The 19386-nt window shown below is 64.2% G+C and overlaps 1 protein-coding gene across 1 annotated transcript in view; it reads right to left on the reverse strand.

Moving 5' to 3' along the window:
* The window catches only part of THAP7 (THAP domain containing 7), a 12512-nt gene extending 8882 nt beyond the window's left edge, over positions 1-3630 (reverse strand). Inside the window, 2 exon segments of the mRNA XM_077789858.1 lie at positions 3235-3314; positions 3591-3630. Coding sequence (XP_077645984.1) covers positions 3235-3314 — 80 coding nt within the window. The 5' untranslated portion in view covers positions 3591-3630.
* Between the last annotated feature and the right edge of the window lie 15756 nt (positions 3631-19386).

Raw genomic sequence — 19386 nt, forward strand, 5'->3', positions numbered from 1 at the left:
GGACATCGGGACAGAGGGGACATTGAGGGGACATTGGGACATTGGGGATGTTGGGGACATTGGGGCAGTGGGGACATCAGGGACATTGGGACACTGGGACATTTGGGGACATTGGAGGGATTGGGGACATTGGGACACTGGGGACATTGGGGACGCTGTACAGGGACATCAGGGATGGCGTCCGGCAAGGGTCCTCCCACTGTGGCAGCCTGGGGACAGCGGGGACACCAGGGATGTTTGGGACATTGAGGGGACAGCGGGGACATTGGGGACACTGAGGGGACATTGGGGGGACTGGGGACACCAGGGATGATGGGGACATTGGGGACATTGAGGAGACATTGGGGACAGTGGGGACACCAAGAGCACATTGGGACATTGGAAGGATATTGGGGAATGGTGACGCTGGGGACACTGAGGGGACGTTGGGGACATTGGGGGCATTGGGGGTTTTGGGGACATTGTACAGGGACACTGGGGACAGTGGGGACAGCAGGGACAGTGGGGACACCAAGAGGACATTGGGACATTGAGGGACACCGAGGGGACATTGGGGACAGGGCCAGGGACACGGGGACAGGGCCACACACGGCTGAGGGGACACCAGAGGGAGGGGACATAGGGACAGAGGGACACACCTGGGACAGACCATTGCTGTGAGGGGGGGGACACACCTGGGACAGACCATTGCTGTGAGGGGGGGCACAGACACACCTGGGACAGACCATTGCTGTGAGGGGGGACAGACACACCTGGGACAGACCATTGCTGTGAGGGGGGGGCACAGACACACCTGGGACAGACCATTGCTGTGAGGGGGGCACAGACACACCTGGACAGACCATTGCTGTGAGAGGGGGGGACACACCTGGGACAGACCATTGCTGTGAGGGGGGGGACACACCTGGGACAGACCATTGCTGTGAGAGGGGGGACAGACACACCTGGGACAGACCATTGCTGTGAGAGGGGGGGACAGACACACCTGGGACAGACATTGCTGTGAGGGGGGGGGACACACCTGGGACAGACCATTGCTGTGAGGGGGGGCACAGACACACCTGGGACAGACCATTGCTGTCAGGGGGGGGTGGGCACAGACACACCTGGGACAGACCATTGCTGTGAGGGGGGGGACACACCTGGGACAGACCATTGCTGTGAGGGGGGACAGACACACCTGGGACAGACCATTGCTGTGAGGGGGGGGGGGACACACCTGGGACAGACCATTGCTGTGAGGGGGGGGACACACCTGGGACAGACCATTGCTGTGAGTGGGGACAGACACACCTGGGACAGACCATTGCTGTGAGGGGGGGCACAGACACACCTGGGACAGACCATTGCTGTGAGGGGGGGCACAGACACACCTGGGACAGACCATTGCTGTGAGGGGGACAGACACACCTGGGACAGACCATTGCTGTGAGGGGGGGGCACAGACACACCTGGGACAGACCATTGCTGTGAGGGGGACACAGACACACCTGGGACAGACCATTGCTGTGAGGGGGGGCACAGACACACCTGGGACAGACCATTGCTGTGAGGGGGGACAGACACACCTGGGACAGACCATGCTGTGAGGGGGGGCACAGACACACCTGGGACAGACCATTGCTGTGGGGGGGGGCACAGACACACCTGGGACAGACCATTGCTGTGGGGGGGGGCACAGACACACCTGGGACAGACCATTGCTGTGGGGGGGGGGGAACACAGACACACCTGGGACAGACCAATGCTGTGAGGGGGGGCACAGACACACCTGGGACAGACCATTGCTGTGAGGGGGGGCACAGACACACCTGGGACAGACCATTGCTGTGGGGGGGGGGGGACACAGACACACCTGGACAGACCAATGCTTTGAGGGGGGGGACACACCTGGGACAGACCATTGCTGTGAGGGGGGCACAGACACACCTGGGACAGACCATTGCTGTCAGGGGGGGGACACACCTGGACAGACCATTGCTGTGAGGGGGGACACAGACACACCTGGGACAGACCATTGCTGTGAGGGGGGACACAGACACACCTGGGACAGACCATTGCTGTGGGGGGGGGGGGACAGACACACCTGGGACAGACCATTGCTGTGAGGGGGGGACACACCTGGGACAGACCATTGCTGTGGGGGGGACAGACACACCTGGGACAGACCATTGCTGTGAGAGGGGGGACAGACACACTGGGACAGACCATTGCTGTGAGAGGGGGGGACACACCTGGGACAGACCATTGCTGTGAGGGGGGGCACAGACACACCTGGGACAGACCATTGCTGTGAGGGGGGGGGACACACCTGGGACAGACCATTGCTGTGAGGGGGGACACAGACACACCTGGGACAGACCATTGCTGTGAGGGGGGCACAGACACACCTGGGACAGACCATTGCTGTGAGGGGGGGGGACACACCTGGGACAGACCATTGCTGTGAGGGGGGCACAGACACACCTGGACAGACCATTGCTGTGAGGGGGGGGCACAGACACACCTGGACAGACCATTGCTGTGAGAGGGGCACAGACACACCTGGGACAGACCATTGCTGTGAGAGGGGCACAGACACACCTGGGACAGACCATTGCTGTGGGGGGGGGGGCACAGACACACCTGGGACAGACCATTGCTGTGAGGGGGGGGGGGCACAGACACACCTGGGACAGACCATTGCTGTGGGGGGGGGACACACCTGGGACAGATCATTGCTGTGAGGGGGGGGGCACAGACACACCTGGGACAGACCATTGCTGTGAGGGGACACAGACACACCTGGGACAGACCATTGCTGTGAGGGGGACACAGACACACCTGGGACAGACCATTGCTGTGGGGGGGGGGGGCACAGACACACCTGGGACAGACAATGCTGTGAGAGGGGGACAGACACACCTGGGACAGACCAATGCTGTGAGAGGGGGCACAGACACATCTGGGACAGACCATTGCTGTGGGGGGGGGGGGGGGCACAGACACACCTGGGACAGACCATTGCTGTGAGAGGGGGACACACACCTGGGACAGACCATTGCTGTCAGGGGGGGGGACACACCTGGGACAGACCATTGCTGTGAGGGGGGGGGACACTGGGACAGACCATTGCTATGAGGGGGGGGGACACCGTGGCTCGGGGTGGGTGACAGCGCTGCTGGGAGAGGTCCGCGCTGCCGGGGCAGCCTCGGGGGGATTTGGGGGTCCCTGCCCCGCCCGGGGGTCGCTCACCGGTGGAAGGAGATGCCTCTGCCTCGCGTGTCGCGCGTGTCGCGGGTGCAGCAGCCGGCGGCGGAGCAGTGCCGGGGCATCTGCGGGCAGCACCGTGTCACGGAGCCCCCCAAAACCCCCGGGACACCCCCAAAACCCCCGCGGCTTCACCCCAAAACCTCTCCGAGCCTCCCCCACCCCATCCCCATCCCCCACGCAGTGCCTGCCCCGCAGCACGGCCTGACATCCCCCCCCCACCCCACCCAGCGCCAGCAGCCGCCTCCCCGTGTGCCCCGGCGTGCCGGGCCGCCGCTTTTCGCCGCTTTTGCCCGTTTTTGCCCGTTTTCGCCCCGTTTTCCGCCGCTCCCCGGCCGCACCTCGGCGCTCCCATCCCGCCGCCGCGCCCGCAACTCTCGCGAGAACTCGCGGAAGCGCGCGAGATCTGCACCGCCCCCCTCAACTCATTTGCATTCCGCGCTCTGATTGGTCAGAAGAGCCGCGCCCCCGCCTCGTTAGCTATGCAAGCCACGCCCCTCTCCGCGCCCCCCCTCCGGACTGCTTTTGGGGGAATTTTTCGGGATTTTGGGGAAATTTTGGGACGTTTTGGGGGTTTTGGGAGGTTTCACCCCCAGAATTGTAATAAAAAGGGTCGTGCCCATCCGGCCGAGCAAACTGCGGGCAATTTAAAGAGATTCTGTGATTTTATTGGGGGGTTTCAGCCCCGCCAATGAGGTGGTTAGACGATTTTGGGGTGTCCCAGCGGATTTTGGGGGGGGTTTGGGTGTTTCAACCCAGAATTTTAATAAAAATGGTTTTTACCATCCCCCTGAGCAGACTGGGGGGATTTGGAGAGATCCTTGGATTTATTAGGGTGTTTCAGCCCCGCAATCAGGGTTTAGACGGTTTTGGGGTGTCCCAGCGGATTTTGGGGGGTTTTGGGGGATTTCACCTCCCCCAATTTGGGTACAAAGTCCTCCCCCCACCCCGAGCAGACTGTGGAGGATTTAGAGAAATTTTGGGCTTTTATTGGGGAGTTTCCGCCCCCCCCCCAATCAGGGTGAATACAGTTTTGGGGTGTCCCAGAAGATTTTGGGGTGTCTCGGGGGGTTTTGGGGTGTCTAGGGGGGGGTTGGGTTGTCTCGCGGGGTTTTGGGTTGTCTCGGGGGGTTTTGGGGTGTCCCAGCGGATTTTGGGGTGTCTCGGGGGGGTTTTAGGGTTCCACCACCCCCCAGTTTTGAGGTCCCTCCCGATGTCTTTTGGCAAATTATTTTAAACCCCCCAAAATCCAGCACGGGACCCCCCCAAAAGCGGCTTGGGGAGGTTCCCACCCCCCCACGACCCCAAATTCCCTTTTTGGGGCGCGGCCCCAGCCCGGCTTTGGGGACCCCAAAATGTCCCCGGGGGCCAGCGGCAGCGGGAGCTTCTCAAGGCACTTTCATGGCTTTGGGGACCCCCGCCCCAAAAGCGCCCCGGAGGGCTGGGGGGGGGTCCCGGGCGGGTTTTGGGGTCCGGGGGGGCTCAGGGGGCGCTGTCCCCGCTGCTGTCCCCGCTGCTGTCCCCGCTGCTGTCCCCGCTGCTGTCCCCGTCCCGCAGCATCCGCCGCACCGTGCGGGACAGGTTCATGGGGTCACACCTGGGGGAGGGGGGGTGAGACCCCACAGACACCCCACAGACACCCCAATATCCCACAGGGACCCCAATGTCCCACAGGGACCCCACAGACACACCAATATCCCACAGGGACCCCAAAATTCCATAGAGACCCCACAGGGACCCCAATATCCCACAGGGACCCCAATATCCCACAGACACCCCAATATCCCACAGACACCCCAATGTCCCACAGGGACCCCACAGACACCCCAATGTCCCACAGGGACCCCACAGGGACCCCAATATCCCACAGGGACCCCAATATCCCATAGAGACCCCACAGGGACCCCAATATCCCACAGACACCCCAATGTCCCACAGGGACCCCAATATCCCACAGGGACCCCAATATCCCACAGGGACCCCACAGGGACCCCAATATCCCATAGAGACCCCACAGGGACCCCAATATCCCACAGGGACCCCAATATCCCACAGGGACCCCACAGGGACCCCAATATCCCACAGGGACCCCACAGGGACCCCAATGTCCCACAGGGACCCCAATATCCCACAGACACCCCAATATCCCACAGACACCCCAATGTCCCACAGGGACCCCACAGACACCCCAATGTCCCACAGGGACCTCACAGGGACCCCAATATCCCACAGGGACCCCACAGGGACCCCAATATCCCACAGGGACCCCAATGTCCCACAGGGACCCCAATATCCCACAGGGACCCCAATATCCCACAGACACCCCAATGTCCCACAGGGACCCCACAGGGACCCCAGTATCCCACAGGGACCCCAAAATTCCATAGGGAACCCACAGAGACCCAATATCCCACAGGGACCCCAATGTCCCACAGGGACCCCAATATCCCATAGAGACCCCACAGGGACCCCAATATCCCACAGGGACCCCAATATCCCATAGGGACCCCACAGACACCCCGATATCCCATAGGGACCCCACAGGGACCCCAATATCCCACAGGGACCCAAGAAGGACCCCAATGTCCCACAGGGACCCCACAGGGACCCCAATATCCCACAGGGACCCAAGAAGGACCCCAATATCCCACAGGGACCCCACAGGGACCCCAATGTCCCACAGGGACCCCAGAGACACCCCAATGTCCCACAGGGACCCCAGTGTCCCAGAGGGACCCCAAAATTCCATAGGGACCCCACAGACACCCCAATATCCCACAGGGACCCCAATGTCCCATAGGAACCCCAGAGACACCCCATAAACCCCACAGAGACCCCGATATCCCACAGAGACCCCCGATATCCCATAAACCCACAGAGCCTCCAACACCCCGTTAACCCCACAGAGCCCCCCACCCATAGGGGTCAGTGGGGTCTGTGGGGTCCGTGGGGTTCTATGGGGTCAGTGGGGTCAGTGGGGTCTGTGGGGTCCATGGATTCTGTGGGACCCATGGGTTTCTGTGGGATCTGTGGGGTCAGTGGGGTCTGTGGGGTCAGTGGGGTCTGTGGGGTCAGTGGGGTCTGTGGGGTCCATGGATTCTGTGGGACCCATGGGTTTCTGTGGGATCTGTGGGGTCTGTGGGGTCAGTGGGGTCTATGGGTTCTATGGGGTCCATGATGTCAGTGGGATCTATGGGGTCTGTGGGGTTCTATGGGGTCTGTGGGGTCTGTGGGGTCCGTGGGGTTCTATGGGGTCCATGGGTTCTCTGGGGTCTGTGGGTTCTATGGGATCTATGGGGTCTGTGGGCTCTATGGGATCTCTGGGATCTATGGGGTCTGTGGGCTCTATGGGATCTATGGGGTCTGTGGGCTCTATGGGATCTATGGGGTCTGTGGGTTCTGTAGGTTCTATGGCTCTATGGGTCCATGGGTTTTGTGGGTTCTATGGGGTCCATGGTCTCTATGGGGTCAGTGGGGTGTATGGGGTCTATGGGGCCCATGGGCTCTCTGAGGTCTATGGGATCAGTGGGATCTATGGGGTCTGTGGGCTCTATGGGGTCTGTGGGCTCTATGGGATCTCTGGGATCTATGGGGTCTGTGGGCTCTATGGGATCTATGGGGTCTGTGGGCTCTATGGGATCTATGGGGTCTGTGGGCTCTATGGGGTCTGTGGGCTCTATGGGATCTCTGGGATCTATGGGGTCTGTGGGCTCTATGGGATCTATGGGGTCTGTGGGCTCTATGGGATCTATGGGGTCTGTGGGTTCTGTGGGGTCTATGGCTCTATGGGTCCATGGGTTTTGTGGGTTCTATGGGGTCCATGGTCTCTATGGGGTCAGTGGGGTGTATGGGGTCTATGGGGCCCATGGGCTCTCTGAGGTCTATGGGGTCTGTGGGCTCTATGGGGTCTGTGGGATCTATAGGATCTATGGGGTTCTATGGGTCCATGGGTTCTGGGGCTCTCTGGGATCTGTGGGTTCTGTGGGATCTATGGGGTCCATGGGTTCTGGGGCTCAGTGGAGTCTGGGATCTGTAGGATCTATGGGGTTCTATGGGTCCATGGGTTCTGGGGCTCTGTGGGATCTATAGATCTATAGGATCTATGGGGTTCCATGGGTCCCTGGGTTTTGTGGGCTCTGTGGGATCTATAGATCTATAGGATCTATGGGGTTCTATGGGTCCATGGGTTTTGTGGGCTCAGTGGGGTCTGTGGGCTCTATGGGGTCTGTGGGGTCTGTGGGATCTATAGGATCTATGGGGTTCTATAGGTCCATGGGTTTTGTGGGCTCAGTGGGGTCTGTGGGCTCTATGGGATCTATGGGGTCTGTGGGATCTATGGGGTTCCATGGGTCCATGGGTTCTGGAGCTCTCTGGGGTCTGTGGGATCTATAGGATCTATGGGGTTCTATGGGTCCCTGGGTTTTGTGGGATTTGTGGGATCTATAGGATCTATGGGGTTCCATGGGTCCCTGAGTTTTTTGGGCTCTGTGGGATCTATAGATCTATAGGATCTATGGGGTTCTATGGGTCCCTGGGTTTTTTGGGCTCCGTGGGATCTATAGATCTATAGGATCTATGGGGTTCCATGGGTCCCTGGGTTTTTTGGGCTCAGTGGGATCTATAGATCTATAGGATCTATGGGTCCCTGGGTTTTTTGGGATCTGTGGGATCTATAGATCTATAGGATCTATGGGGTTCCATGGGTCCCTGGGTTTTTTGGGCTCAGTGGGATCTATAGATCTATAGGATCTATGGGTCCCTGGGTTCTTTGGGCTCTGTGGGTCGCACGTCCCCGCCGGTCCCACCTGAGGCGCGCCCTGAGCGCCGCCACCTCCCGCGCGGCCGCCGCGGCGCCGGCCCCGGCCTCGTCCAGCTCCCGGCGCAGGCGGCGGCCCCGGGCCCGCGCCTCGGCCGCGCCCGCGGCCACCGCGGCCACCTGCGCGGCCAGGAGACGGCCCGCGGCCTCGCTGGCACGGGCCTGGGACACGGGGACACGGGGGACGTTGGGGACAGCGAGGGGACTGGGGACACGGGGACAGTGAGGGGACTGGGGGGGATTGGGAGGATTGGGGACATCGGGGACAGAGAGGGGATGGGGACACGGGGACACTGGGGACACGGGGACAGTGAGGGGACTGGGGACACGGGGACACTGGGGACATTGGGGACAGCGAGGGGACTGGGGACACGGGGACACGGGGGGATGTTGGGGACAGCGAGGGGACTGGGAACACGGGGACAGTGAGGGGACTGGGGACACGGGGACAGCGAGGGGACTGGGGACATTGGGGACAGCGAGGGGACTGGGGACACGGGGACAGCGAGGGGACTGGGGACACGGGGACAGCGAGGGGATGTTGGGGACAGCGAGGGGACTGGGGACACGGGGACAGTGAGGGGACTGGGGACACGGGGACACTGGGGACATTGGGGACACGGGGACATGGGGGGACGTCAGGGACAGCGAGGGGACTGGGGACACGGGGACAGTGAGGGGACTGGGACACGGGGACACGGGGGGATGTTGGGGACAGCGAGGGGACTGGGGACACGGGGACACGGGGGGATGTTGGGGACATGGGGGACACTGGGGACATTGGGGACAGCGAGGGGACTGGGGACATGAGGGACACTGGGGACATTGGGGACACTGGGGACATTGGGGACATGGGGACATGGGGGGGACGTCAGGGACAGTGAGGGGACTGGGAACATGGGGACACGGGGGGACGTTGGGGACAGCGAGGGGACTGGGGACACGGGGGGGACACTGGGGACAATGAGGGGATGTTGGGGACAGCGAGGGGACTGGGAACACGGGGACAGTGAGGGGACTGGGGACATTGAGGACACTGGGGACACTGGGGACATTGGGGACATTGGGGACATCGGGGCACAGGGAGGACACGTGGGGACACAGAGGCTGTGTGGGACGGCAGGTGGCAGAGGATGACGGGAGGTGACAGACGGTGACAGTAGGTGACAACAGGTGACAATGAGTGACAGAGGGTGACACGGGTGACACACGGGTGACACGGGTGACACACAGGTGACACGGGTGACACGGGTGACACGGGTGACACACAGGTGACACGGGTGACACGCAGGTGACACACGGGTGACACGGGTGACACGGGTGACACACAGGTGACACACAGGTGACACGGGTGACACAGGTGACACATGGGTGCCCCAGGTGACACGGGTGACACACGGGTGACACACGGGTGACACGGGTGACACGGGTGACACACAGGGTGACACAGGTGACACACGGGTGACACGGGTGACACACGGGTGACACGGGTGACACAGGTGACACATGGGTGATACACGGGTGACACACGGGTAACACGGGTGACACACGGGTGACACGCGGGTGACACACGGGTGACACGGGTGACACACAGGTGACACACAGGTGACACACAGGTGACACGGGTGATACACGGGTGACACAGGTGACACACGGGTGACACGGGTGACACACGGGTGACACACGGGTGACACAGGTGACACACAGGTGACACGGGTGACACACAGGGTGACACGGGTGACACACGGGTGACACGGGTGACACACGTGTCCCACCTGCTGCCGGTAGCGCTCCCCCTGCAGCCGCTGCTCCTCGGCCTCGGCCGCCAGGAGCCGCAGGCGGCGCCCGGTGACACGCGCGGCACGGGCCAGCGCCAGGCGCGCCCTGCGGGACAGACCCGTGTCACCTGTGTCACCCTGTGTCACCCTGTGTCACCTGTGTCACCCACAGAGTCACCCGTGTCACCCTGTGTCACCCACAGAGTCACCTGTGTCACCTGGGGCACCCACAGAGTCACCTGGGGCACCCTCTGTCACCTGTGTCACCCTGTGTCACCCACAGAGTCACCCGTGTCACCCTGTGTCACCTGTGTCAACCTGTGTCACCCACAGAGTCACCTGTGTCACCTGGGGCACCCACAGAGTCACCTGTAGCACCCTGTGGCACCCTGTGTCACCCACAGAGTCACCCGTGTCACTCTTGCCACCCGTGGCCCCCCTACCCTGCGTGTCCCCCCCCGTGTCCCCCTGTCCTCCTCCTGTCCCTGTCCCTGTCCCTGTCCCATCCCTGTCCCTCTGTCCCTGTCCCTCTGTCCCGTCCCTGTCCCTCTGTCCCATCCCTGTCCCTGTCCCTCTGTCCCATCCCTGTCCCTCTGTCCCTGTCCCGTCCCTGTCCCTGTCCCTCTGTCCCTGTCCCTCTGTCCCTGTCCCTCTGTCCCGTCCCTGTCCCTGTCCCTCTGTCCCGTCCCTGTCCCTCTGTCCCATCCCTGTCCCTCTGTCCCTGTCCCTCTGTCCCTGTCCCTGTCCCTCTGTCCCATCCCTGTCCCTGTCCCTCTGTCCCTGTCCCTGTCCCTCTGTCCCTGTCCCTCTGTCCCTGTCCCTCTGTCCCATCCCGTCCCTGTCCCTGTCCCTCTGTCCCGTCCCTGTCCCTCTGTCCCTGTCCCTCTGTCCCTGTCCCTCTGTCCCTGTCCCTGTCCCTCTGTCCCCCCGGCGCTCTGACCCCTCCTCGCTCCGCAGCAGTTCCTGCAGGCGGGCGCAGCGGGCGCGCAGGGCGGGCTCGGCGCTCCCGGTGGTTATCCCGGTGCTTATCCCGGTTATCCCGGTTATCCCGGAGCTCCCGGTGCTTATCCCGGTGGTTATCCCGGTGCTTATCCCGGTTATCTCGGAGCTCCCGGTGCTTATCCCGGTGGTTATCCCGGTGCTTATCCCGGTGCTTATCCCGGTTATCCCAGAGCTCCCGGTGCTTATCCCGGTGCTTATCCCGGTTATCTCGGAGCTCCCGGTCATCCTGGTGCTTATCCCGGTGCTTATCCCGGTGCTTATCCCGGTTGTTATCCCGGTGCTTATCCCGGTGCTTATCCCGGTTGTTATCCCGGTTGTTATCCCGGTTGTTATCCCGGTTGTTATCCCGGTGGTTATCCCGGAGCTCCCAGTCATCCCGGTTGTTATCCCGGTGGTTATCCCGGTTGTTATCCCGGTGCTTATCCCGGTTGTTATCCCAGTGGTTATCCCGGTTATCCCGGCGCTCCCAGCTGTCCCGGTTATCCCGGTTGTTATCCTGCTGCTCCCGGTTATGCCGGTGGTCCAAGTTATCCCGGTTGTTATCCTGGTTGTTGTCCCAGTTGTTATCCCGGTTGTTATCCTGGTTGTTGTCCCAGTTGTTATTCCAGTTATCCCGGTGGTTATCCCGGTTATCCCGGCGCTCCCGGTTGTCCCAGTTATCCCGGTTGTTATCCCGGTTGTTATCCCGGTTATCCCGGTTGTTATCCCAGTTATCCCGGCTGTTCCGCTTATCCTGGTTGACCCGGTTGTCCCAGTTGTCCCAGTTGTTATCCCGGTTGTTATCCCGGTTGTTATCCCGGGAGTCCCGGGGGGATCCCGGAGCTGCCGCAGCTCCTGCACCTGCGGGACAGGGTAGGGGACCGAGAGTGACACCTGTGCCACACCTGTGCACACCTGTGCCACCTGTGCCACACCTGTGCACACCTGTGCACACCTGTGCCACACCTGTGCCACACCTGTGCCACCTGTGCTACACCTGTGCACACCTGTGCACACCTGTGCCACCTGTGCTACACCTGTGCACACCTGTGCACACCTGTGCACACCTGTGCCACCTGTGCCACAACTGTGCCACACCTGTGCCCACAGCACCCCATGGCACTCACACGTGTCCCCGTGGCACCCACACCTGTGCCCATGGCACCCACAGGTGCACCTACACCTGTGCCCGTGGCACCCACAGGTGCACCCACACCTGTCCCCATGGCAACCATGGCACCCACACCTGTGCCCGTGTCCCCCCAGGTGTCCCCACCCGTCCCAGCCGCTGCCCCAGCTGCTCCCACAGGTCCCCCCAGGTGTGCCCAGGTGTGCCCAGGTGTGCCCAGCCGTGCCCAGGTGTGCCCAGGTGTGCCCAGGTGTGCCCAGCCGTGCCCAGGTGTGCCCAGGTGTGCCCAGCCGTGCCCAGCCGTGCCCAGGTGTGCCCAGGTGTGCCCAGCTGTGCCCAGCTGTGCCCAGGTGTGCCCAGCCGTGCCCAGGTGTGCCCAGGTGTGCCCACCTGTCCCAGCCGCTGCCGCAGGTCCCGGTTCTGCTCCCGCAGCTCCTCCAGCGCCGCCTGCAGCGCCGCGGGGTCACCGGCGGGGGCGCTGCGGGACACGGGGACATGGGGGGACATGGGGACACACCTGGGACACCTTGGGACACCTGGGGACACCTGGGGACACCTGGGGACATCTGGGGGGACACCTGGGGACACCTGGGGACACCTGGGGACACCTGGGACATGTGGGGCACCTGGGGAAACACATGGGGGCACCTGGGGACACCTGGGGACACCTGGGCACCTATAGGGACCTATAGGGACCTCCAGGGGACCCACCGGGACCCTGGGCCGGGGTGGGGGGCGTGGCCGAGCTCACCTGGCGCGGGGGGCGTGGCCGAGCTCCGCCGCCGCCCGGTCCCGCTCCTGCTCCGCCCGGCGCCGGGACTGCTGGGCCGCCCGCACCGCCTGTGGGCGGGGCCGCAACGGAGCCACGCCCCCGGGCCACGCCCACCGGCCGCTCCAGCCCCGCCCATCGCCCCGTAGCCACACCCCCACAGCAGTAGCCCCGCCCCTTTGGCGCTAAGCCCCGCCCACAGGCTGCTATAGCCCCACCCATCATTCCTTAACCCCACCCACCGTTTAATTACCAGGCCCATAATTTGCTATAGCCCCGCTCATTGGCCATTAGCCCCGCCAATCGTTCCTTAGCCCCGCCCACCGTCTCTTAGCCCCGTCCATCATTCCTTGGCCCCGCCCATCGTTCCTTAGCCCCGCCCACTATTCCTTAACTCCGCCCATCATTCCTTAGCCCCGCCCATAACTCCTTAGCCCCGCCCATTGTTCATTAGCTCCGCCCATCGTTCATTAGCCCATCCCATAATTCCTTAGCCCCGCCCATCATTCTATTGCCCCGCCCACCGTTCCTTAGCCCCACCCATTATTCCTTAACCCCGCCCACCGTTTAATTGCCACGCCCATAATTTGCTATAGTCCCGCTCATTGGCCCTTAGCCCCGCCCATCGTTCCTTAGCTCCACCCAACACTCCTTAGCCCCGTCCATCATTCCTTAGCCCCACCCATCGTTCCTTAGCCCCACCCACAGGATATTATAGCCCCGCCCATCATTCCTTAGCCCCGCCCACCGTATCTTAGCCAATCTCACAGTTCCTTAACCCCGCCCACCGTCTCTTAGCCCCGCCCACCGCTTCTTAACCCCGCCCACCGCTTATTAGCCCCGCCCGCCGTTCCTTAGCCCCGCCCACAGTATCTTAACCACGCCCACCGTTCCTTAGCCCCGCCCACCGTTCCTTAGCCCCGCCCACCGTCTCTTAGCCCCGCCCACAGTATCTTAGCCACTCCCACCGTCTCTTAGCCCCGCCCACAGTTCCTTAGCCACTCCCACCGTTCCTTAGCCACGACCACCGTTCCTTAGTCCCGCCCACCGTTCATTAGCCACGCCAACCGCTTCTTAACCCCGCCCACCGCTTATTAGCCCCGCCCACCGTTCCTTAGCCCCGCCCACCGCTCCTTGGCCCCACCCACCGTTCTTTAGCCCCGCCCACCGATCCTTAGCCCCGCCCACCGCTCCTTGGTCCCGCCCACCGCTCCTTGCCCCCACCCACCGTTCTTTAGCCCCGCCCACCGATCCTTAGCCCCGCCCACCGCTCCTTGGTCCCGCCCACCGCTCCTTGCCCCCGCCCACCGATCCTTAGCCCCGCCCACCGTCTCGTGGCCCCGCCCACCGCTCCTTGGCCCCGCCCGCCGCTCCTTGGCCCCGCCCACCGCTCCTTGGCCCCGCCCACCTGCCACAGCCGCTCCAGCTCCGCCCCCCGGGCCCGGCACTCCGACTCCGCCTCCCGCGCCCGCTGCTCCGCCCCGGCCTTGGCGGCCCGAGCGGCCTCCAGCTCCGCCCACAGCGCCCGCCCCGCCTCCTGCAGAGGGGCGGGGTCACTGCGGGCCACGCCCACCCGGCCACGCCCACTGACCCACCACCCTCAGGCCACGCCCCCTTTAAGACAAGCCACGCCTCCTTCATGCGATCCTAGCCACACCCACCTTGACCCCGCCCACTCCAGAGGCTCCACCCCCTCAGGCCACGCCCCACATGGCCCCGCCTCCTTTACAGACCTCCCCTGGCCACGCCCACTTTGCCACACCCAATCCACAGGCTCCTTTCCCACAGGCCACGCCCCACATGGCCCCGCCTATTTCGCAGACCACGCCCCGGCCACGCCCACTTTGCCTCACCCAATCCACAGGCTCCTCCCCCACAGGCCACGCCCCTTCCCCACACCTGTCCCAGGCCACGCCCCCTCCACCCCAGGCCCCGCCCACCTGCTGCAGCCGCAGCCGCTCATTGGCCCGGTCCAGCGCCCGACAGGCTCCGCCCACCCGGGCCTGGGCTCCGCCCACCGCCATCTCCAGCGCGCGCAGGGCCCCGCCCTCCAGCAGGCTCCGCCCCCTTTCCGCCTCCAGGCTCCGCCCCAGCGCCGCCACCTGATTGGGCAGGGCGTGATTGACGGCGCCACGCTCCGCCCCCACGGTGCCCCCATGCCCCTCCCACCTGGGTGATTGACAGCCGCGTTCCCCGCCCCCTCCTTGGTGAGGGGCGGGGCCGGGTGTGAGTGGCAGGCGCTGGCCACGCCCCTCCCCGCAAGCCACGCCCCCTCCTCGGTGAGGGGCGGGGGCGGCTGTGATTGGCAGGCGCTGGCCACTACCCTCCCCGCAAGCCACGCCCCCTCCCTGGTGAGGGGCGGGATCTGGATGTGATTGACAGGCGATGGCCCCGCCCCTCCCCGCAAACCACGCCCCCTCATCGGTGAGGGGCGGGATCTGGATGTGATTGACAGGCGATGGCCCCGCCCCTCCCCGCAAGCCACGCCCCCTCCTCGGTGAGGGGCGGGGGCGGCTGTGATTGGCAGGCGCTGGCCACACCCCTCCCCGCAAGCCACGCCCCCTCCTCGGTGATGGGCGGTGCCTGGTTGTGATTGGCAGGCGCTGGCCACGCCCCTCCCCGCAAGCCACGCCCCCTCCTCGGTGAGGGCAGGGCCGGGCTGTGATTGGCAGGCGCTGGCCACGCCCCTCCCCGCAAGCCACGCCCCCTCCCTGGTGAGGGGCGGGGTCTGGGTGTGATTGACAGGAGTTGGCCCCGCCCACCTGGCGGCTGAGGTCCCGCAGCTCTGCCTCCAGGTCCCGCCGGCGCTGCGCCTGTGGGGGGGAGGTCGGGGGTCCCAAAATCCACAGGGGGTCCCAAAATCTGGGGAACCCCAAAATCCAGGGGGTCCCAAAATCCACAGGGGGTCCCAAAATCCAGCGTTCCCCGAATCCAGGGGGTCCCAAAATCCGCAGGGGGTCCCAAAATCCGGGGAACCCCAATATCCAGGGGGTCCCAAAGTCCACAGGGGGTCCCAAAATCTTGGGAACCCCAAAATCCACAGGGGGTCCCAAAATCCACAGGGGGTCCCAAAATCCAGCGTTCCCCGAATCCAGGGGTCCCAAAATCCAGGGGGATCGAAATCCGGGGGATCACAAAATCCTGAGGCTCCCAAAATCTGAGGCGTCCCAAAATCCGGGGGTTCCTAAAATCCAGAGGGGTCCCAAAATCTGGGGAACCCCAAAATCCAAGGAACCCCAAAATCCAGAGGGTCCCCAAAGTCCAGGGGGCCCCAAAATCCAGGGAGTCCCAAAATCCAGAGGGGTCCCAAAATCCAGAGGGTCCCAAAATCCGGGGGCTCCCCAAATCCAGGGGTCTTAAAATCCGGGGAACCCCAAAATCCAGAGGGGTCCCAAAATCTGGGGGGGGTCCCAAAATCCGGGAGATCCCAAAATCCGGGGTGGGTCCCAAAATCCGGGGGGGGTCCCAAAATCCGGGGAACCCCAAAATCCAGAGGTGTCCCAAAACCCAGAGGGGTCCCAAAATCCAGAGGTGTCCCAAAACCCAGAGGGGTCCCAAAATCCGGGACCCAGGCCTTTGGGGGGGTCCCAGATCTTTCGGGGGGGTCTCAGATATTTGGGGGGTCCCAATTTTTTGGGGGGACCCACATCTTTCGGGGGGGGGTCCCAGGTCTTTGGGGGGACCCAATTTTTTTTGGGGTCCCAGATCTTTGGGGGGGGGGAGGTCACAGATATTTGGGGGGTCTCAAATTTTTGGGGGGGTCCCAAATCTTTGGGGGGGTCTCAGATCTTTGGGGGACCCCGAAGTCTGAGGGGTCCCAGAAGGTTGCCTGGAATCTGGGTGGGGGGCTTTACTTTTGGGGGGGTCCCAAAATCTGGAGGGTCCCAAAATCTGGGGGGTCCCCGGGATGTCCAGGGGGTCCCCAAAATGTGGGGGGGTCCCCAAATCTTGCGTGTCCCCGGGATGTCCAGGGGGTCCCAAAATCTGGGGGATCCCCAAATGTGGGGGGTCCCCGGGATGTCCAGGGGGTCCCCAAATGTGGGGTGTCCCCGGGATGTCCAGGGGGTCCCAAAATCTGGGGTGTCCCCAAATGTGGGGGATCCCCAAATGTGGGGGGTCCCCAAATGTGGGGGGTCCCCGGGATGTCCCGGGGGTTCCCAGGATGAGTTTGGGGGGCTCGGGGGGATGGGGGGGGAAGTGTCCGTTCCCACGGGGGGGGGAAGGGGGTCCCAGGGCTCCGGGTGGCCGTGTCCCTGTCCCCGTGTCACTGTCCCCGTGTCACTGTCCCTGTCCCTGTGTCACTGTCCCCGTGTCACTGTCCCTGTCCCTGTCCCTGTCCCTGTCCCCGTGTCGCTGTCGCTGTCCCCTCCCCTCTGTCCCTGTCCCTTTGTCGCTGTCCCTTTGTCGCTGTCCCTTTGTCGCTGTCCCTTTGTCGCTGTCCCCGCCCCGTGCCCCAATTCCAGCCCGGGGGCCGCGGAGGGGGCGCGGGGGTCCCCGGCCAAGGGCGGGGGAGGGGCTGGGACCCCCCAAAAAACGCCGGGACCCCCCCAGGGACCCCCGGGACCCCCCAGGGACCCCCGGGACCCCCCCAAGGCCCCCCGGGACCCCCCAAAAAACGCCGGGACCCCCCCAGGGCCCCCCGGGACCCCCCCAGGGCTTCTGCGGGTCCCTCCCCACATTTTGGGGTCCCTCCCCACATTTGGGGGTCCCTCCCTCACCTGGGGGTCCCTCCCTCACCTGGGGGTCCCTCCCCACATTTGGGGGTCCCTCCCCACACTTGGGGGTCCCCCCCTCACCTGTGCCAGCCGGGGGGCGCTGCCTTGTCCCCCGCTGTCCCCCGCGTCCATCCCGGCGCAATCTGGGGGCAGCAGAGACCCCTCCCCAAAATCCGCCTGCGACCCCTGCCCACCCCCGCAGCTCCGGGCGAGCTTTTTTGGGGGGGAAGATCGGGGGTCCCCGGGATCCCACCCTGAGGGGGGGTTTGTGCCCCCTGCCCACCCTGCTGGGGGGTTTGTGCCCCCTGCCCACCCTGATGGGGGAATTTTGTGCCCCCTGCCCACCCTGGGGGATTTTGTGCCCCCTGCCCACCTTGGGGGGGATTTTCTGCCCCCTGCCCACCCTGATGGTGTTCGTGCCCCCTGCCCACCCTGAGGGGGGGATTTTCTGCCCCCTGCCCACCCTGATGGGGGAATTTTGTGCCCCCTGCCCACCCTGGGGAGGGGTTTGTGCCCCCTGCCCACCCTGGGGGATTTTGTGCCCCCTGCCCACCCTGCTGGGGTTTGTGCCCCCTGCCCACCCTGGGGGGGATTTTCTGCCCCCTGCCCACCCTGGGGGGGATTTTCTGCCCCCTGCCCACCCTGGGGGGGATTTTGTGCCCCCTGCCCACCCCGTGCCCCTCACCTGCCGGCCCCGCTGCCGCTGCCGGTCTCGCCGCGGTCACGGGTGGCACCGATGGTGGCACGATGGTGGCACCGATGGTGGCACCGATGGTGGCACCGATGGTGGCACCGCGTCCCTCCCCGCGGGCGGCTCCGTTCGGCTCCAGCGGCTCCGGGGCCGGGCCCGCCCCGAGCGGCCGCGGGTTTCGGGCACCGCCCCGGGACACGGCGGGGCGGGGTGGCACCCGCGCCCGGGGCACCCCAAAATTTGGGTGGCACCCCCGCCCGGGGCACAGGGTGCCAGGGCACCCCGGAATTTGGGTGGCACCTCCGCCCGGGGCACAGGGTGCCAGGGCACCCCGGAATTTGGGTGGCACCCCCGCCCGGGGCACAGGGTGCCAGGGCACCCCGGAATTTGGGTGGCACCCCCGCCCGGGGCACAGGGTGCCAGGATACCCCGGAATTTGGGTGGCACCCCCGCCCGGGGGTACAGGGTGGCAGGAGACCCCAAAATTTGGGTGGCATCCCCACATAAGGGGACTCTGTGTGCCAGGGCATCCCAAAACTTCAGTGGCACCCCCACCCGAGGGACACAGGGTGCCACGATACCCCGGAATTTGGGTGGCACCCCCGCCCGGGGCACAGGGTGCCAGGGCACCCCAAAATTTGGGTGGCACCCCCGCTCGGGGCATAGGGTGCCAGGGAAACACAAAATTTGGGTGGCACTCCCATCTGAGGGGTCAGAGATGTGCCAGGAGACCCCAAAATTTGGGTGGCACCCCCGCTCGGGGCATAGGGTGCCAGGGAAACCCAAAATTTGGGTGGCACCCCCACATAAGGGGAAACAAGTGACACAGGACACCCAAAATTTGGGTGGCACCCCCGCCCGGGGCACAGGGTGCCAGGGCACCCCAAAATTTGGGTGGCACCCCCACATAAGGGGAAACAAGTGACACAGGACACCCAAAATTTGGGTGGCACCCTCGCCCGAGGGGACACAGGTGAAACAGGACACCCAGAATTTGGGTGCCACCCTTCCTGAGGGGACACAGGTGTGCCAGGGCACCCCAAAATTTGGGTGTCACCCCCATCCGAGGGGTCACAGATGTGCCAGGACACCCCAAAATTTGGGTGATACCCCCACATAAGGGGACACAAGTGACCCATGGCACCCCAAAATTTGGGTGTCCCCCCCGCCCGGGGCACAGGGTGCCAGAGAACCCCAAAATTTGGGTGCCACCCCCTCCTGAGGGGATATAGAGTCCCAGGACACCCCAAAATTTCGG

Source organism: Lonchura striata, chromosome 38 (assembly GCF_046129695.1).
Source record: "Lonchura striata isolate bLonStr1 chromosome 38, bLonStr1.mat, whole genome shotgun sequence".
Classification (NCBI taxonomy): Eukaryota; Metazoa; Chordata; class Aves; order Passeriformes; family Estrildidae; genus Lonchura; species Lonchura striata.